The sequence below is a fragment of the Manihot esculenta genome, chromosome 18 (assembly GCF_001659605.2).
Source record: "Manihot esculenta cultivar AM560-2 chromosome 18, M.esculenta_v8, whole genome shotgun sequence".
Taxonomy (NCBI): Eukaryota; Viridiplantae; Streptophyta; class Magnoliopsida; order Malpighiales; family Euphorbiaceae; genus Manihot; species Manihot esculenta.
In genome coordinates this window covers 19,784,328-19,804,633 of record NC_035178.2, presented here as the reverse complement: position 1 = coordinate 19,804,633, position 20,306 = coordinate 19,784,328, and the positions used below count along the sequence as shown (strand labels likewise).

At 31.8% G+C, this 20,306-nt stretch overlaps 2 protein-coding genes across 2 annotated transcripts; one reads left to right on the top strand and one right to left on the bottom strand.

Moving 5' to 3' along the window:
* The first annotated feature begins 6,896 nt into the window (after positions 1–6,896).
* LOC110606593 (CBL-interacting serine/threonine-protein kinase 10) lies at positions 6,897–9,705 on the top strand. Its single transcript, XM_021745470.2, has 2 exons — positions 6,897–7,119; positions 7,637–9,705. The coding sequence occupies exon 2, from the start codon at positions 8,061–8,063 to the stop codon at positions 9,438–9,440; it is 1,380 nt and encodes a 459-aa protein (XP_021601162.1). The 5' UTR covers positions 6,897–7,119; positions 7,637–8,060; the 3' UTR covers positions 9,441–9,705.
* Positions 9,706–11,262: 1,557 nt separating this feature from the next.
* On the bottom strand, positions 11,263–17,957 carry LOC110606043 (structure-specific endonuclease subunit SLX1). The gene is made up of 4 exons (XM_021744776.2): positions 17,714–17,957; positions 17,297–17,435; positions 12,267–12,400; positions 11,263–12,179 (listed from the first exon to the last, which is right to left on the bottom strand). The coding sequence occupies exons 1-4, from the start codon at positions 17,902–17,904 to the stop codon at positions 11,396–11,398; spliced, it is 1,248 nt and encodes a 415-aa protein (XP_021600468.1). The 5' UTR covers positions 17,905–17,957; the 3' UTR covers positions 11,263–11,395.
* Positions 17,958–20,306: the final 2,349 nt, after the last annotated feature.

Genomic DNA, 20,306 nt, shown 5'->3' with positions numbered 1-20,306 from the left:
AAGATACATATATAAAAATATCTAAACAATCCCTAAATAATTTAAATTTTTCAGAGACTTCATAGTCTTTTTGGCCTCTCCTTAACTTTGATTTTATTAAAAAAAAATATTTAAACAGATTAATTATAAAAAGATTTAAATATTCAATTTTAAAAATATAAAAATTATTAGTTAATTATATTAAAATTTAAAAATTAAAATATAATATATTTTAATTTAAATAAAAAATAAAAAATACAATAAAAGTAAACTTTTACTATAAGGATTGTATTATAACATTTGGCCTTCGTTTTCGAGTTATCCAGCTTTATGTTTATAGAAGTGCGGCAACGTGCAAGACGCGGCCGTATCTTATGGATTTGATCGAATTAAATTGAGTGGCCGTGGTACTCCTTCCTTTGTTTATTTCATGGACTCCAATTAATTTAACTTTTTTTTTTTTATTTTTTCGATTACGCGGATATTCATGCGTGCATGATCCACCCACTACACAACTAAGATCCACTAATATCTTTTTATTATTTTAAAACTCAACCTTAAATATCCACACATCTATTTCTATTAAATTATCCTTAGCTGGAGCTTACTCCTACCATGGTAACAAATTGAACAAATGGATATTATAAAATTCACCTTAGTACGGCAACGTTTTAAATAATTAAATTAAACATATAATGTATTTATTACTTATAATAAAATTTATAACTTAGTATTCACATTTCAAAAAAAATAATAATAATCAGTATCTTTTTATTTTGATATTATTAATATTTGTCATCTTTTAACCCCTTGATTAGATGTTTAATCAATCATTAATTTTGGTATATTACTAATAATGAATTCCTTTATAGTTGAAAGCATTTTTAATATATTTATATTTTTATAAAAAATATACAAGTAACATGGATAATTGAATTATTTTTCTTTTAATTAGAATATTGAATTTAAATTTTAAATACAAAATAATTTTAAATTTTTAAAAAAATTATCTTTTTAATGGGTATTATTTAAATATTTTAAATATTGTATGGTATTAAAAAATATATTTTATTTATATAAAATAAAATATATTTAAAAATTCAAAATATAGTAGTTGTTTATATTAACGTGCGGACTAATCTGGAAATTTCCAGCACAAACCTCGCCCAGCCAAATTTGTCCAGTAATTAGGTCTAATCATAATGCATAGTATTAGAGATTCAACATCATAATTCATAAATGATAATTATATTTACTTCAAAAAATTTTATTATGCAACAAAAACTTTTGAGTCTAAATTTTGGATAAAAAATTAATAAATACAAAAATTCTAATTTTAGTACCATCTGTTTTACGAAAAATAAAATATTTTTCATATTTTTTTATCGTCTAGATATTAAAAAAAAATTAATAAAATTTTTTTTCAATAAACAAAATTTTTTATTTTTTATTTTTATTTATTTTATGAAAAAAAAATTCACACTTTTTATTATTTGAGATAATTAAAAAAATCAATTAATGAAAATATATTTTTTAAATTAAAGAAAAAAATAAATAATTTTAAATAAATATAAAATATAAAATTTCTCTAATTTCTATTATTTGGATAGTAATTAAAAAAAAATCAAAAGTGGAAAAGTGAATATTAAATTTTTCTTATTTTTTTTAAACCCTCAAAATATTTCTTATAATAATGAGACAATGGCGAAAGTGGAAAAACTCATTTTTCTTATGATTTAAATAGGAACTAACCAATAGAAAATTATTTTTTTAAAATAAAAAAAGGTCTTAATCAAAGGCGGAAGTATGGTGAAACTTTCAACATTTCCATTTTTAGTAATTTCGATTTTATTTCCAAAATCTTTATTATTTTTAAATGAATATATTTAAGAATTAAATTAATTATTTAAAGTTATAATAATTTCATGATAATGATATGATAGCAAAGATAGAAATTTATAAACTCATTTCTCATATTTTTTAATTGGAATAACTAAAGAATGAATATATATATAATATTAATTTTTTTCACTATTTTTCCTTTTCATTTTCATTTGAAAAAATAATTTTGATAAAAGATGGATAACGAAAGAGTACTTCTCAGTTGAAACTGAAAAATCACACTGTATTAAATTAAATTGATTCAATCTGTTTGATTTTTCAATTTAAATGATTTAGTTTGATTATTCTTTTAAAAAAAATATTTAATTTCGATTCAGTTTATTTGTGTTAAAAATAAAAAATTAATCAAACCGAAAATAAAAATAAATCTTCTCTTAGTCTATCATATGATTAACTAAGTGACCCAGTCCAATCCAATCCAACCTATCTCAACCCAAACCAACTCACCTTAACCCTAACTTAAAAGTTTAAATCTTTAAAATACTCTCTTCTATCACAAAACGCATCTCCTCCAATAGCAGTCGGAGCCCTCCTCCATCAAAGTAGTTGTCGCCCCCTCCACTAAAGCAAGTTGTTGCTCCCTTTATCAATATAAATCCAAGTAGCAATTGTCTCTTGATTCAATGAGTTAAATCTTTTTCGATTTGATGAGTTGGTAATAATAAAGATTGAAGACTATGCACAGGTCATTATGTTGAGATTTATTGTTTGAAGCGGGATTAATATATTTGAGTGTTAAACTTATTTAAATCTTTGGGTTTATTGATTTGAGGCGTGCATATTTAAGATTCAGTTTGAGGATTAGAAATTTTAAAATTGGAGCGTAGTTGTTGAAATTGCAAGTTTATTTCATTGTAAAATTTATAGATTTTGAAATTTTGTTGATTTTTTTCAATTACTTTCTTGTAATTTATTTGAGATTTGTGGTATTACAGTAAATTCAAAACTTGTATACAAATTATAGACTCTAATTTTATTTGTTATTTATTTTGCTCGATTTTGAAAACTAATTTTGTAAATAGAATTGCATAACTAGGAATGGAATTGACATTTTGATTTTCAGTAAATTGAATCGAACCGAATCAATAAATATTAGCTTAATTCGACTCGATTATTCTTGCATATTAATTTGATTTGATTTAAATTTTTAAGTGACTCAATTTTTTGATTTTTTAATTTTGGTTCGATTCAAAACTAAACCGACCAAATGTTCATCAATAGAAGGAACTATGTTGGATACAAAGAGAATACAGGAGATAACATAATAAACACTGAGACCAATGCAAGCTAATCAACCACCATAAGAAACAATAACATATACGCAATAGGGTACAAAGTGAAGACTCCATATTAGACTGAAAAATTTCTCAAAACATTAAGGAAGGAGGTACGGTAAAATTTCACAATGTATCTACAATTTATAAGAGTTTGAATTATCGGATTTGGCATATTACAAATTATTCATATCAACACAATATCAACCTTAACTCAATTTAACTTTACCATATTCCTTTCATTTTGTGGAACTTGTTCATTATCAATATTAACTGGTATTAGATCAAATGTCTATTTCTTTTTAACCTCATAGTTTTTAGTAATACCCTATTGTACTATTTCTTGCAAGTGAAGGTCTCCCTCTCTTCTTTTGTTATATTAATAAAAAAATCTAATGTAACACAATAAATATTTATAAGCATTTACATAAAAAATAAAATGAGGAATCTCATACTGCTGGTATCATCCTGACAGCGGGTTGTGTACATGTCCTCTTATTATACCCATAATCTGACATTTTTTACACTTCATCTTCATACTAATCTTAGAAAATTTTGTATCTCCACTTGAGTTGGCAATAGATTCTTCAAATTGATCTTTTTAATGGATAATGGGTGTATTAATCATCCCTCAACATCAACCCACATCTTTGATCCATTTAAAGGCTTCAATGCATTTTTATATGTTTCAATATAAGTGCTTCTATGATAACATTTATCCACATATAGAGCTAGATCTTTTCTCATGTAATTCACACAAGCACAAGTATGGCAACAAGAAATTCCTGTTAGGTCCCACTGCCTATGGTTACATTGTTTGGTAACGAAGTCTACCACAAATTTGTCATCCTTACTGCACACCTCAAAGCTATTACTAACACTAGGCTTTATTATGTATTGTGTAATGAGTTTCTTGTTACTCTCTAACTTCTTCCTAATCCTTGTGCATATAACATCTTCAATTTTTGAAATGGAAGTCAAATTCCTATGCATTCTTTCCATTAACAAAGATTTAATATTTTCAAGCACATCTATTAAAGGCAAAGACCTTGAATTGACAATAAAAGCATTAAACACCTTACAGATATTGTTGTCAACTGTATCTATGTATGTCATGGTCCCAATAAAAACTCTGTAGAATTTGTGTGGGTCTTTAGCCATGAAATCAACATGTGTAATAAAAGTCTCTTGCTTTAGCTGCTTCATCTTTCTTTCAAAAGCTGGTTGATTTGTACAATAAGCTGCTTTTTAGAACAACTTTCTAAACTTTCCACCCTTATGTGTCTTCTTCTAGTTAGCCCATATGTGTCTAGCATAATTTATGTGCTCCGCACGAGAGGTCAAATTGTAAATTGCATTCATAAAGCCCTACAATAATAATAAACAAATAAAATGTATAAACTATTAGTAATTCTCATAAAAGTTAAATAGCAATATTTATGATTAAGTAAAATACCTTTTGTTGGTCACTTATAAATGTTATCTTGTGCCATCAAGTATATTCAAATCTTCAAACAAAATCCTAAGAAACAAAAGTCAAGTCTACTCATTCTCACCCTCCACAACAACTCAAGCTACTAGAAACATTTGGTCTTTTCCATCTTTATCAATAGCCACTAGCAAGCAACCACCAAAAAATATTTTCAAAAAAGTTCCATCAAATTCTAAGAAATATCTACACCCACTTAAAAAGTCTTCTCTTAATGCACTAAAGCTAATACAAAATCTTTTAAAAATTTATTTAGTGAGGATGATTTCAACATTAAGTACAAATTCAAATCTCCCATCTCTGTCATTTTTCATTAATTCAGCCTTATAAGGTCTAAGTTTCTCATAAGACTCTTGTAGATAATCCCCTAAGTATGTTTAAAGCCTCCCATTTGCCTCTTTAATATTAACTAATACTAACTGACAAGTCATACTTCTCCATCAAAATTAATTGCATTTCTTTGACATTGAGATTATTATTTACTTTTAACTTCTTCTAAAAACTCTTTAGCAATCTACTCAGATGTTGCTTGTCTGTTTTTTAGTGTCCTAAAGCATTTATGTTCTTTGCCAATTGTTTTCATTAAGAAGATTTGCTCATCTTACATTAAGCTACCATAAACTCTCCATGTACATTCAAGTTCACATATAATTTGTTATTTTCTCCTTTCACTCTTTAAAAACTTCACATTGTAGTATATTTTTGTATGGCCTCCTTAAATTGCACACTATCAATAAATTTCATTCCAATAACAAATTCCAATTATTTATGACCACACTCTAGATTATAAAAAATATACCTTTTTCTTTGACTCTTATTGGATTCAACCTCAAATTTTTTATTATTGACTGGGGTATTTGACATATTATCTGAGTTATATTCTTCAAGTAAATTTATGTTTTTATAATCATCATTTTCACTTTTATCTGACCCTTCCATCTCAGTATCCTCATCATCATCATCATTATCTGAACCTACTGGCACATACTCAACACTATTTCATTACTCTCATCACTATTCAAAAAATTTATTTCATACTATACTAAAAAGTTATGACTAATTACATCATTTTTATCTATGCTTATATTTTGCCTTTTTATAAACAATCTTGACTTAGATTATTTTCACCTTCAGAAACTATAACATTAAAACACAATATATATGAATATCACCATTGTCATATCATTTCATCATTTCTAGAATATTATTGTCACTGAATTTCTTCACATACCTAATCTCATTTTTTTAATCCATTCTGGGTATAAAATATGCAAACTTAGTTATCTTACTATACCCTAGTTATTTAACTCATCCTCAATATCCAAATAACTAATTTTATCTACGTCAACGTCTTGCCATAAATAGACCTCCTCACATTTATATTTAAACATATCATTATTTTTCAACAAAATACCTCTACAGTGAATCAATATTGATACATACCCCATATTTTGTCACATTGATTAAGAATAAAAAAAAAGAAAAAAATAAATTACTAACCACATAGGCATCATTATACATGCATGCAAAATAAAATATGAGTATAAACTATATATTTGGATGCCCCCTTAAAGAACACAAGTTGACTATAGATAGGAGACTATGATGCTAATACACGACTAAAAGATATTCTTTAGCAATTTTTTTATTATTTTATTACTCAATTATAGGTGATATGAAGAGACCACTGTAATACTTTCTCCCTTGTTCTCCTTTATTTATTAATGACGTAATTAGAAAGGAAAGCCGATGTCACTTGGAGTTATATTAGGGAGTTAAATTTAGAAATTATTTTTAGGAATTTATATTTAGAAATTATATTTAAAAATTTTAGGTGGCATTACCAGATCCCATATGGCATTTTATGTGAAACTCTCATTAGTTATTTTAATGAAAATACGATAGGATGCATTTAGATACAAGATAAAAAGATTGGATTTAATTGATAAAAAAAATAAAATGTAATTGAAAAATTTTAAAAGAAAGTTTTTTTTTGGTGATTATCTCATTTGTATATATATACATATATATATACACGTTGCCGTCCATGTAAATGCTGTCAACCTGACTCTTCATCTACCAGTCAACATCAGGGATCTAATTAAATTAGTCAACGATATTTCTTTTGATCGTGAAGAAAACAAAGCTGAGCACAACATTATTAAAATGAGTTGTGCCACACGAGAACACATGCGACGCTGTGTTATTCTTTTGTACCTAAACCCAAAAATAAAAATAAAATCGCTATTAAGGTCCCATTATTTATCAATTCGAAAGGCCCCGAAAATCACAATCCAATTTCCATTTCCATTTCAGTTCCACAAAAAAGATCTTCTTCCCACTTGCTATCTCTGTTTCGAGTAACAAAAAATTCCCACAAACGACAGAGAGAGAAAAAGAAGAGTTATCTGTGTTCATCATCATCTTCTTCTTTCTGGTATTGGATCCACAGCAGCCATCTGCGATCAGTAAAAGGTAATAATTTTGCTTTTGTTGTACTGGATTTTCTTTTGATCTGGTTCTGGTTTTGGTCTTTTCAGTTCCATCGGCCTTTGATGATTTAATATTTTAAAATTTTCAATTTTGATATGAGATGTGTGTTTGGGTTTTTGATTTTGAAGTCCCTGAAGCGAATACCCATGAATTTCAAGATTTTTCGGGCTTGAAATTAGATTACGTGCTTTAAGCTTGTATTGGCTTCTTCAAGTTCCAGAAGAGGAATTTTTGTCCACCTTCGTTATTTTGTTATTAATTTCTTTACTTATATTGCAATTCTTAGCTAAACATACACTCTGGAGAGTCAACTTCCAGTAGGATTAGCATCCATGGCATGATAATTTCTTGGTTTCTTTTCTACTGCGTCTTTTAAGGAATTGGTGTATTTAGATCCAATCGGAAGTGGGTTTAATCTCTATGGATGGGAAATACTATTGTGTTCCAGTATATCATTATAATTTACTGGTTTCCCTTTTGTTTGTTCTTTTATTTTCAGGTTATAAACCCATTTTGCGATTGTTATACTGATATTCCGCTGAAGTTACTCAAGTTAAATCCGTGTGCGATTTCATTACAGCTTTCTTGAGTTCCGGTTTGAGAGGGTGAACCCAGGGAATGCTGCATGATGTGCCTGAATGTTTGGAACTCATTCTCTGAAGCCCATAAGTTAGTGGCTTTGCAAGACCTGCCTTATTTTATCCTTGATGAAACTGGATTCATAGATTTTACTTCATCATTCACATGTTCAGCTGAAAAGCAATATGAGCCTTCAACTTGTTATAAATTTCCTGTTGTGTTAATGCGTGATGTATGTGAAGACGGTTCGACTTTGTGTAATTTGTGTGTTTTATAGACTATAAAACTAGCATATTGGTGGGAAATTATAGTTGAGATTAGTAAATTAGCATTCTTGGCTCGAGATGGAACACAAACCTGGTATCTTGACACAAAAATATGAGATTGGGAGATTGCTTGGCCAAGGCACCTTTGCAAAGGTTTACTATGCAAGGAGTATCAGTACAAACCAAAGTGTGGCAATTAAGGTGATTGACAAAGAGAAGATTTTAAGGGCAGGGCTTGTCGATCAGATCAAGAGAGAAATATCTGTGATGAGAATTGTTAGACACCCCAATATTGTGCATCTTTATGAGGTCATGGCAACCAAAAGTAAGATTTACTTTGTAATTGAATATTGTAAAGGTGGTGAACTTTTTAACAAGGTTGCTAAAGGAAAGTTAAAGGAGGATGTTGCGCACATGTATTTTCATCAGTTGATAAATGCAGTTGATTTCTGCCACAGCAGGGGTGTTTATCATCGAGATATAAAGCCAGAAAACCTGTTGTTGGATGAGAATGAGAATCTGAAGATAAGTGACTTTGGGTTAAGTGCACTGGCTGAATCTAAACGCCAAGATGGACTGCTTCATACAACTTGTGGGACACCTGCATATGTTGCTCCGGAAGTGATCAACAGAAAAGGCTATGATGGGGCCAAAGCTGATATATGGTCTTGTGGGGTGGTTTTATTTGTTCTATTGGCAGGTTATCTTCCATTCCATGATTCAAACTTGATGGAGATGTACAGAAAAATTGGCAAGGCTGATTTCAAATGCCCTAATTGGTTTCCACAAGAAGCTCGTAGGCTTCTATTTAAGATGCTGGATCCAAACCCCAATACTAGGATTTCCATGGATAAGATAAAAGAAAGTTCTTGGTTTAGAAAAGTTTTTAATCCTAAACAGAAGAAAACTGAAGCAGAAGTTCAGGATATTTTGGACAGCAACGGTTCTGGTCCATCTGAGAACAGCAGTGTGTCTTCGGAGGCAAAGCAGGAGTCAGTCAAACCTCCAAGGCTAAATGCGTTCGATATCATTTCTCTTTCAGCTGGGTTTGATCTCTCTGGATTATTTGATGAAAATTCACAACTCAGAGAAGCAAGATTTACTTCTCTTCAACCTGCCTCAGTCATCATTTCTAAACTTGAAGATGTTGCCAAGCATCTAAGACTGAAGATCATGAAGAAGGAAGAAGGATTGTTGAAAATGGAAAGTCTACAGGAAGGCAGAAAAGGGCCCTTATGCATTGATGCAGAGATCTTTGAGGTCGCTCCTAATTTTCATTTGGTAGAGGTGAAGAAATCCAATGGAGATACAATGGAATATCAGAAGATATTGAAAGAGGATATAAAGCCAGCTCTCCAAGATATTGTTTCGGCTTGGCAAGGTGAACAACTACTGCAGCCACAGCAGCAGCAACAAGAACAAGAAACTGCATTAGCAGCATCTGCAGTAATGACATAGTAGGCTAGACTAGCGGTTTGCTAATTTGCTTGTGTCATTCTCGAAGTGCTTGTGTTTTCATGATATCTTATGGTTGTGTCCCTGTTCATTGCGTTTTTTTTTTCCTTTTTCTTTTGTTTTGTTTTTGAACTTGTATGTCTGACTACGTGAGTATAAGATCCCACCTAAATGAATTTGTTTGTATTTGGTATGCTTTAAACAATGACTTACTGTTAAATCTGTGATCGTCTGTTTCTGAAATTTTGATATGATTCTTTTTCGTTCAGTATATGTGCGTGCTGATCTTGGTAAGGATAGAAGGATTATTCTAGTTAATATTATTGCATGAGATTGCAAGAGGCCGTTGGGTATCCTGTCCAAAGATTGAAATGTAGCCAACTCTAGTACGTAACAATAGTAACAAATATGGCATCTTCTCTATTTTAAATTTCTTCTGTATGAATAAAAATCTACTGTTGAACTTGCTCATTCTTCTTGGCTCTATTACAACGTGCCTATGCAGCATCGCTAGTCGTTGTCTGCAAAAGTCACTTTGGTTTCTGGGCTTTGGTCAATCCACTTCTTTTGTTCCAGCAGGAATTCTTCTCTCTTGGATTTACAATGTTAAAAAGTGTATCTCTTGAGGAAGTCTTGTGTCGGGCAGGGATGTTCCTATCAAGTGACGCCACCCCCTTTCGGGCACCAGTTTTGTCTTTTTTGGGAGCAGAAACATAAAGTAAGCTTTGATTCCCAAGCTTACCTGCAAGCACTTAATTGAAATGTATCCACAGTAAAGTTCTCTTGTCCAGATGTGCAGTTCTCCAGATGCATATTTTTAAGTTTATCTGCAAATGTGACACTTGTAAACTCATCTTGCTCAATATTAGTTCTCATGTAATTGTCTTGTAGTTGTCACAGAGCTGAGGTAAACTTCCCATGGTTTTTGATTGAGGATATTTGGTAATGAGTGTCCTGGGGTTCACATGCCCCTTGCCTACCAAGCTTCCTAAAAAAGTTGCAAAGTTAAAAGAGTGTGAAATTTGATTGCCAGGTATCATTAGTCTTGGCTCAAAATAAAGCAAGCTGTGCATATACTCATGTGATTTTAGTAACTTTCCCTCTTATGGGGTTAATAATAAATCCACACGTCCTCCTAACACAATCTAAAGGGATAGCTCTGCCTTCAGTATCTCCATTTGTCTGTTTCCCTTGCCTTGCATATCCGTAGCATGAAAAAGTATCAGCATAAGCCTGTCATGCTTTGTTTGGATTGAGAGAACAGGAAATGGGAAGATGAGAAAAGAAAAAAAAAATTAATTAAATTTTTTTTTGTTTGAATTAAAGAAAAGAAAAAAAAAATGAAGAGAAAGGAGGAAAAAATATATTTTTTTTAAATCGTTGCATTTTGTCCAAAATATTTTCCCCTAAATTGGTGGGAAAATAGAGAGAAATAAATAAAAATAGGGTTAATAGTATGAAAATACTTGAATCCCCATTCTTCTAAAATTTCTATTTAACTTATTAGGACGTAATAGTTATTTATCATATACTTATTCAAAGAGAAATTAAGTTTCTGCTCTTTTATTTTCTCTTTATTTCTTTTTTTAATTTCTTTTCATTACCCTTCACAACTATATATCCAAACAAAGGGTCACTATGTATTCAAACAAAGGGTAAGTGTCTCTGAAGAGACCATGAAGTAACACGGATATTTTCTGAAACGTAAGAAAGAGATGCAGATAAAATCTTAATGCAAAATATGGATATCAAGTTGAAGGTTATTTGTTGATACAAGCAGCAGAGATAAGATAAGAATAGTTTCTGTCATAACAATTCTACAATCTACAGAATAAACATTGGAACACTTCATTTATGATTCTCATTATTTGTTCTTCCATGTCCAACACTGAATAATTAGACAAATTACAAGGGAGATCACATCAAGTCAATGATCTCATCAATTCTCAGTCAGGAGCCTATGTCAAGTCAATTATCTCCGGACAACCAGTAAATATTCTTCTCTTCTTTATGTTTGACCTAATTCTGGATCCTGGAGATGGAGATAACAAATCTATAACCTCAATTTCTTGTGGGGGAGTAAAACTATGAATTGCCTGTCGATCTTTATCAGTTCCATCTCTAAGTCTTTCGCCATTCAACCAATCCAAGTCAGAAATGCTCTTATTCATGGATGTTAATGCATCCCCATTGTTGGTCTCTTCCATGGAAAAGGCGGTACAAAGGGATGATGCTGAACACACCAGTGCATGATCAACTTCTGCAGTAGGAGGATTCTCTGAAGAAGTATTCTTCACAGTTTGCTGTCTCCTGCCATACTCTTTAAACCAAAATTCATCATCAGAGTTCTCATCAATATGAAGTATTGTATCAGCATGCGTTTCATGTATCGTCCCACTAGTGTTGCCACCTTTATTGCATTGTTGAGCCTCATTGGTATCTTTGCTGCTAGAACTTTCCTCCCCTTTATAACAGCTTGAAAATCCATCAATGGAGTGAGCTTGGATGTCCGTCGTGTTCATTTCTACACTGCCACAAATATTGGCAGTGTTCTCAGAGTCTTCTTTGTCATCAAATACACATTCAGCATCTGTAAATTCTAACAAACTCTCATCCGTTTCAGTATAACAAGGAAGCTCATCAACGGGGCAAACCTGGACCTTCATGTGCTCTGGCAAGCTTGGGCAAGCAGCAGAATGCTCTGTGTATTTTGTTGAGAAATAGTTCACAGTAATGTTCAAGCTAATCATGTACAGAGTAACAGTCAGTATTTGATAAATTTTAACATTAACTCAGAAACAAGGCAACCTATATTTGAAGAAGTAATACCTCTGCCATGCTGGAAGGTTAAGCATTGTGTAAGCAAGTTTAATCTTATTAGCTACTCCTGAGAATGATTTAAAAGTTGCAGCTGCTTGCCTGACAGCTACTGATTCAGTTGGATGCTGCCATGCCCATTCAAACTGCATTTTCAGATCCAATCGAACACTTCAATATGTTAGTGCAGAGACATGAGATCCATACACATTAATACAATTAGTACAACCTGCCACAAGATGTTAGAATTCAATCAAAGACGATATTTCAAAAGATGTTTAAACAAAACAATTCTTGTTTCCTAGTTATTAAATTCAAAAAGAAAAAACTTGTGCATGAACTCCACAGGCCCACAAGTATTATTTACTTTTAGGAGGAAAAAGTTAAAATAAGAATCCAGTTCTTGAACAGGATATTGCATGTCTTTCAATCTGCAAAAAAGCTGTTCTACTGCACAAAAAAGACTGCTAAATATTGGGTATTCCTGACTAGATAAGGCCAAAGGTCCTTTTAAACTCCTATATATTGGCTCGAGGGCCAAGGGCTACATATGCTTTGGTCAACTTTTTTGATCCATTCAAACCCTCACATATGAAAGAAACAGTATGATGCGGAACCTAGGACCAACATATGATCAAAAACCCCGCCACACAACTTGATAAAGAACAAGACAAAGATATCTTCCAGAAGGTTGCTCTACTACACCCCTAACCAATGAATGTGATTAGAAACATAGATAATCAAGCGAAAATTGCTCTATCACACCCCTAACCAACCAATGTAATCAGAAACATAGATAATCAAGCGAAGGTTGCTCTACCACATCCCTAACCAACCAATGTGATTAGAAACATAGATAATCAAGCGATTCTAGCTTCGAGAATGCCATAAGAAATTCTTGATAAGTTAACTAAGCATGGAGGAGATCCATATTAGAACACCACAAAGTTAAACCTCGATAAGTTGCTAAATAATGTAAAAGAACCAAATATTATTCATAAAATCATCTTTATTCATTGGCTTCCTATGGCTGTCACCTTAAGAGTGTTTTTATAGCCTTCAAAACCTAATTCTATTGTAGGAAGGTGTAATTACAATATAGGAAGGATATCTAGTCAAATAGTCAAACCTGGATTACATTATCATTTTCCTAAATTATCTTGGAGAAATCTCCTTCCTAAATGGACTGTACGAATTTGGCTTCTAATATAGGCCAAATTAATTTAAAACAAATCCCACAAAATACTAAAATACCAAAATAATAAAATTGGTCTAAATGCAATTTGGCCATACATGCATTATGCGATCTGAAATTGCGTTGTGCGTCCACATGTGTTGAAGAGAGTGTGACTTGTTTCCTTATTCTCCCATGCTTCCCAAATATAGTTCTCATCTCGTAAGCCTTGAATTAAGCGATGGTAACTTGATTTGTCATAATTTGGAGTTTCCCATTTTAAATCTTTGAAGCATCGTATTATTTCCTTGCTTGTATCATTCTCTCCTTCTTCGAAAAGATTCGTCCTCGAATCTTCAACCATAATGACAAGAAAAGAATCGACAGACATGAGATCTTCTTTGAATTCAATATGAGATTTTGCGAATAAAACACTAAACTTTGACGTCTCTCCTTTTTTTTCTTCTTTTTTTTAAATCAAACAACTGAAACGATTTTTTTCACTCTTTTTTTATCACACTTTTTTTAAAAAAAAAAAAATAAATAAACTCACACTACTAAAATAAAAAAAAAATTTTCTTTTTTTTTTGGGAAAATTACTTTGTAGTCCCTGAGGTTTAACGTAATTAACACCCTTTCTTCTTCTTCTTCTTCTTCTTCTTCTTCTTCTTCTGGAATTTCACATTGAAAGAAGGGTATTTTTGGAAAAAATTATCACATCTCACCTTTGACTCTTTGACCAAACGGTTTGAATGGACGGAAGGACTACGAATTTGGACAGAAGAGAAAGTGAGGGACTTAAGTGTTGGGTCGCCAAAATAGAGGGACAGAAGTGTTAATTACGTTAAACCTCAGGGACTACAAAGTAATTTTCCTTTTTTTTTATATATAAATATAACTAAATTTTTTTTATTTTTTTAAAAGAAACTATAAGATAAATTGAAATAAAAAAATAAGATAGAGTAAAAAATAAAAAAAAACTTACGAAATAAATAAATATAAATAAATAGGAATTTATCTATCACCGTGCTCTGATACCAACTGATGCGGAACCCAGGATCATGTGATCAAAAACCCCGTCACACAACTTGATAAAGAACAAGACAAAGATATCTTCCACAAGGTTGCTCTATTACACCCCTGACCAACGAATGTGATTAGAAATATAGATAATCAAGCGAAGGTTGCTCTACCACACCCCTAACCAACCAATGTGATCAGAAACATAGATAATCAAGCAATTCCAGCTTCGAGAACGCCACAAGAAATTCTTGATAAGTTAACTAAGTATGGAGGAGATCCATATTAGAACGCTACAAGGTTAAACCTCGATAAGTTGCTAAATAATGGAGAAGAACCAAATATTATTCATAAAATCATCTTTATTCATTGGCTTCCTATGGCTGCCACCTTAAGAGTGTTTTTATAGCCTTCAAAACCTAATTCTATTGTAGGAAGGTGTAATTACAATATAGGAAGGATATCTAGTCAAATAGTCAAACCTGGATTACATTAAAGATCATTTTCCTAAATTATCTTGGAGAAATCTCCTTCCTAAATGGGCTGCACGAATTTGGCTTCTAATATAGGCCAAATTAATTTAAAACAAATCCCACAAAATACTAAAATACCAAAATAATAAAATTGGTCTAAATGCAATTTGGCCATACATGCATTATGTGATCTGAAATTGCGTTGTGCGTCCATATGTGTTGAAGAGAGTGTGACTTGTTTCCTTATTCTCCCATACTTCCCAAATATAGTTCTCATCTCGTAAGCCTTGAATTAAGCGATGGTAACTTGATTTGTCATAATTTGGAGTTTCCCATTTTAAATCTTTGAAGCATCGTATTATTTCCTTGCTCGTATCACAGTAAGTAAGCCCAAATTTGAATAATTACATATCAAATGAGGATTATAAAGATCACACGAAGAGTACATGATGGACAAACATTTATATGTTGTTAAATTTGAGTCAGGCCTAACTCACCCTAAAATCTAGCTCAAAGGTGACATATTTATGGGAGGTCCAATATTGGACTGGGAGATTCTGATACGATATTAAATTTGGGTCAGGTTTAACTCACACCAAAAGTTAGCTTAAACAGGAGGAGTGCCTATGGCCTATACAAGGAGCACATTACCTTTTCCACACAATCGATGTGAGACTCAACATATGTCATCCATTTTAGTTACCAAGACACTCAAAATTCATTCTTCTCTCTTTGAATCTCTCAATCTCTTGATTGCTCTGTGGCTTGAGGGAAATGGCTTCACACTCTTCTAGTAGCCGTTCAACAAGCTATTCAAAGGCAACACAAGGAGTCATGGAAGAGAATTCACCCGAGAAGATGTGTTTTTACAGCATTCATGCTAGGATTTGGACATCTCGGAAAGGCGAATATGGGGAGAAGATTTTGTGGTTGCACTAACTACAGGATATGTGTTTAATATGTATTTGTATTTTAGCAGATTGATAAGTTTTCAATGTTGGTATTGTGGGTTTATAATGGATTGGTTATTATAATTTGCAGAATACACAAAAAAGAAGTTGTAGGTTCTTTGAGTGGATAGATTGCGAGGTGTAGTTTTGCACTGCCTTGGGCTCATCAAGAGAGCGGCTCTAGCTAGTGTATGCAGGTATGATAATCCCACAGACAAAGGCTTTTCCGAGCAACTCCCCACTCAATCTTCTCGGCAACATCTTTTCCAGCATGATGTTACATATTCCCAGAATTTATGGGCGGGACAACTCTCCTCCACTCAAGTTAGGAACACAACAAGCCAAAGGGGACGTATGCAAGCTTCACCTGCTTTGCCCCACCCGTTAAGGCACCCGAAGAACCCGATCCTCAAGGGAAGGAGGCCTATGACTCATATAAGGGGCAGATTAACCCTTTCCACAACATGGGATTCAACAAATTCCACAAAAGGGGACTATTTTGTCACTCTGGTTACTAAATTATACAACCCATTAAGCCACAACTTATTGACAAAAAAAGGTCATTTTTCCTACATATTTCCCACAAGAAATGGATAGAATAATGCAAAAGGACAAACATTCTCTTAAGGTCCCCTCGATAGGGACGTTAACATTGGGGAAGAAAACCTAACATTATCACAGTATACATGCATGCAAACAACTTTTAATCTGATAAAAGTGCTAATAATGCTTACCAAATACAATATAAGTTATGATCAATGATTAATAGCCACTGATCCAACTGCAAATCTCAATCTTCTTAGCATTAGGATTTCCCGAATCACAGATTAAGAAAGATAGAGAAAGACTTTTATTTTCAGCTATAATTTGTGAAATAATCCTTCGATCATTTATGGGTTTTAATTAGGGATAGGTAGCTGTTAGTTGTAGGTTGAGCGGGAATTTACGCATTAACTCTATGAAGTTTGGGCTTATTTTCAATTTCTTTCATATATGAAGGGTTTAAATGGACCAAAAAAATTGATAAGTGGCACCTCAAGCCAATTCACATGGATTTAAAAGGTCCTTTGGCTAAGTGATAAAGAATACAAGAAGCACTAACAAAAGGAAAATGACACAGAATCTTACATATTGAGCATAATTGAAGAATGTCACAAAGAACATACAAGACAACAGCAAGCAAATTACTTAGCACATCACAAGCAAGACATAGGATTCTAGATATAACCATAAAGATTGAATATCCAAATTCTAAATTTTGATTTCAAAAAAAATACAAATATATCAGCTTCCAAGCCAAGGGTAAGGTTATTAGAGGTTAATCTTGCATTGCATACAAGTATTCAAGTGCTTTTTAACATGTACTTGTAGCTAGCCAGTGAGCAGAAGAGTAAAAGCCAATAAAATTACAGGAGAAATGATAACCTGGAGAGCAGAAACATTAGTTGGGAAACCAAAAATGCAGAAGACCATTTCCCAAGGTCGCCTTTTCTTGGTTCTAAAAGCTCCGCTTCTGATTTCACCATTGTGTTGCCTAATACGACGCCGTGGATTCACTGTAAATCTGAACAATCCAACCAATTCAACAGATAAAAGAGCATGAACCATTAGACAATCTCATGGGTCGAAAAGCATTATGAATTTAATAAAATCAAAGAGGTTCTCAAGATCAAAGGGGAAAAAAGATCAAGAAACCTTAACAGAAAATAACCATTATTACAAATTAACGATCAAATCTGTGCAGTTGGAATTGGGTTTTAATAATATTCTAATCGATCTCAGTACTGAGAATTGAGAAATTTGATGAATAAAAAATTGAAAGATAAGAAACAAAGAACGAACCCGATATAGGTATGGCCTTTGAAGCGAGGGCAGAGGGAAGTCAAGAGATAGCAAGCGTAAAACCCTTTTCCTTCTTTGTTAATCTCTTGTTCATTTTCTTCTTCATTTTCTTCCAACGGATTTAGCCTTTCTGCTCTTTCCTTTGATGTTCTCTTCCTTGTTACTTTCGGATATGACTTCGTCTCTCTCATCTCTCTCTATCTCTCTCTCTCTCGGTGTATGTTGAGACTGGACATGGATGCAATTCGACCGTTGCAATGTGGCTTTTATTGGAATTTCAAAAAAGATGGATTGTTTGAAATCATTAATACGTTAAATTTCTTTCTTTTTTTTTTAATTTATTAAATTGATAACAAAAATAAATTTTACCAAAAAAATTAATAATTTTATTTTTATTTTTATTTAAAAATATACACTTCTTTATTTTTAAAATATATTCTCTTTGTATATATATATATATTTTGTCATGCTTTTTACTGCATTTGAAATGCACTGCACTACAAGGAAAATGGGGCTGGATCTTGAGATTTAGGATTGAAATCAAATACTACTAATCAGCCCAGCTAGAGACAGTTAACATATTCTCTTTATACATGCGCACACAATATAAAAAAAAATTATAGTTAATTAATTCTGAAACTTTAATTTAAACAAAAAAAATAATTTTAGAAAGAATATATTCTCACAAAAAAACTTATTGATGTTAATTTTTTTAAATTTATAAAATGAATAAATTAAAATACTAACAGGTATGAACTAATTTTACTGTTAAAAATATATATTATTTTAAAGAATAAATAATGATAATTTTTTCTATTAAATACAAAATTATTTTTTAATTTGAATTTTATAATAAAAGAATATCTTTTAGCAAGGGAGAAGTTAGAATAACGACATAGGTAGATATCTCGCACTTTCTCTTTTTCATTGTGGAGATTTGATTTAAAAAAAAAAAAAAAAATTTGGACATAAAAAAAACGTACTTTTTTTTTTAAAGCCAAATACATGTTTAAACACTTGAATTTTATTAAAAATATTTATATCATTCCTGAACTTTTAAAACCTCCTGTCAGACAATAAACTTTTCTAAAGTGATATTAAGTGAAGCTTAAATGCTCAAATGCAGCGTGCGTGATATGGATCCAATAGGGTAAATTTCTAACAATGGTATAAAGCAAGTTTATGTCATTCAAATGGATCTAAAAGGAGTTCAAAATCATATTTATATGATTCATATATAGGGGTGAGCAGTATTCGGTTCAAATAAAAAAAACCGATCGAACCGAATCGATTTGAAAATTTAGTTCGGTTTTTTATACATTTCGGTTCGGTTTTTAATTTCAGAAATTTCGGTTATTTCGGTTTAGTTCAATTTTGATCAGAAAAAAACCGAAAAAACCGAACCGAACCGATTAGTGATAATAATATGTTTTTTCAATAATATAGAGAAATTAAATCATATTAAGATTAAAATATTTTAATTAAATTTTAAAATATTAAAAATAAAGTGTAAAAAATAAAAAAATTATTAAAAATCGAAACCGATCAAACCGAACCGAACTGAATCAGACCGGTTCGGTTCGATTCAGTTTCTGACCAAAATCGGTTCGGTTCGGTTTTCATAAACACTAAAATTTCAGTTTTCGGTTTATTCGGTTCGGTTCGATTTTGAACCGAACCGACCGAATGCTCACCCCTATCCATATATATTTGGGGCGTGCTTCAACTCGTATGGGGCAGATTTGGTGCAACACTTGTAATCATAGGCTTAGGGAGTCTAATCAAACCTATGGGCTAAAACTACACAAAGGGAAGCCTAAAGTGAAGATCAAGAAAGGCTTTTGTGAAGATTCAACTTTGTTATGATGGACTTGCTATATTTTATTATTTAAACAATTGTTTTATTTTAGCTTTGTTTGGAGTTGTATTCTGACCATATTTTATCTTTTAAGTTTTAGAGTGTTGGGCTATGTTTTGGGCTTATGTTTTAATACTTATGTGTTTGATGCGTTATTTTAGTGTGTGATTGGGCTTGGGTCTTGTGTGTGGTTCGGCTAGCCCGAAAAAGAGTGTCTTAGGGTTTTATTTTCTCTTCTTACTATATAAGGATAAGAAACACTTGTAAGAGACAGCTTTGAATCTAAATTTTCAGAATTTTTTTTATGCCTTTGGCATGTATTGCTTTGAGTGAGAGTGAGGATTTGTTTTCATCAATTGCACCAGGAATCTTAGCTAACTTATCAACTATTCATTGTGGCGTTTGTCGGATTCTCATTTAAATCCTTCGATCATTGGTGTTTCAGCTTCTCTAAGTGTGGGGTACCATAGGAGCTGCATTTATCGAATCTTTGGATTCATATCTACTTGTGCGTGTGGGTTTGAGGCTTGTGCCATAGGGTTCCGCGTCAAATGATACGGATCCAATAGGGAAAATTTCTAACAATGGTATGGAGCAAACTTATGTCATTCAAATGGATCTAAAAGGAGTTCAAAATCATATTCATATAATCCATATATATTTGGGGCATGCTTCAACTTATATGGGGCAAATTTGGTGCAACACTTGCAATCATAGGGCTTAGGGAGCCTAATC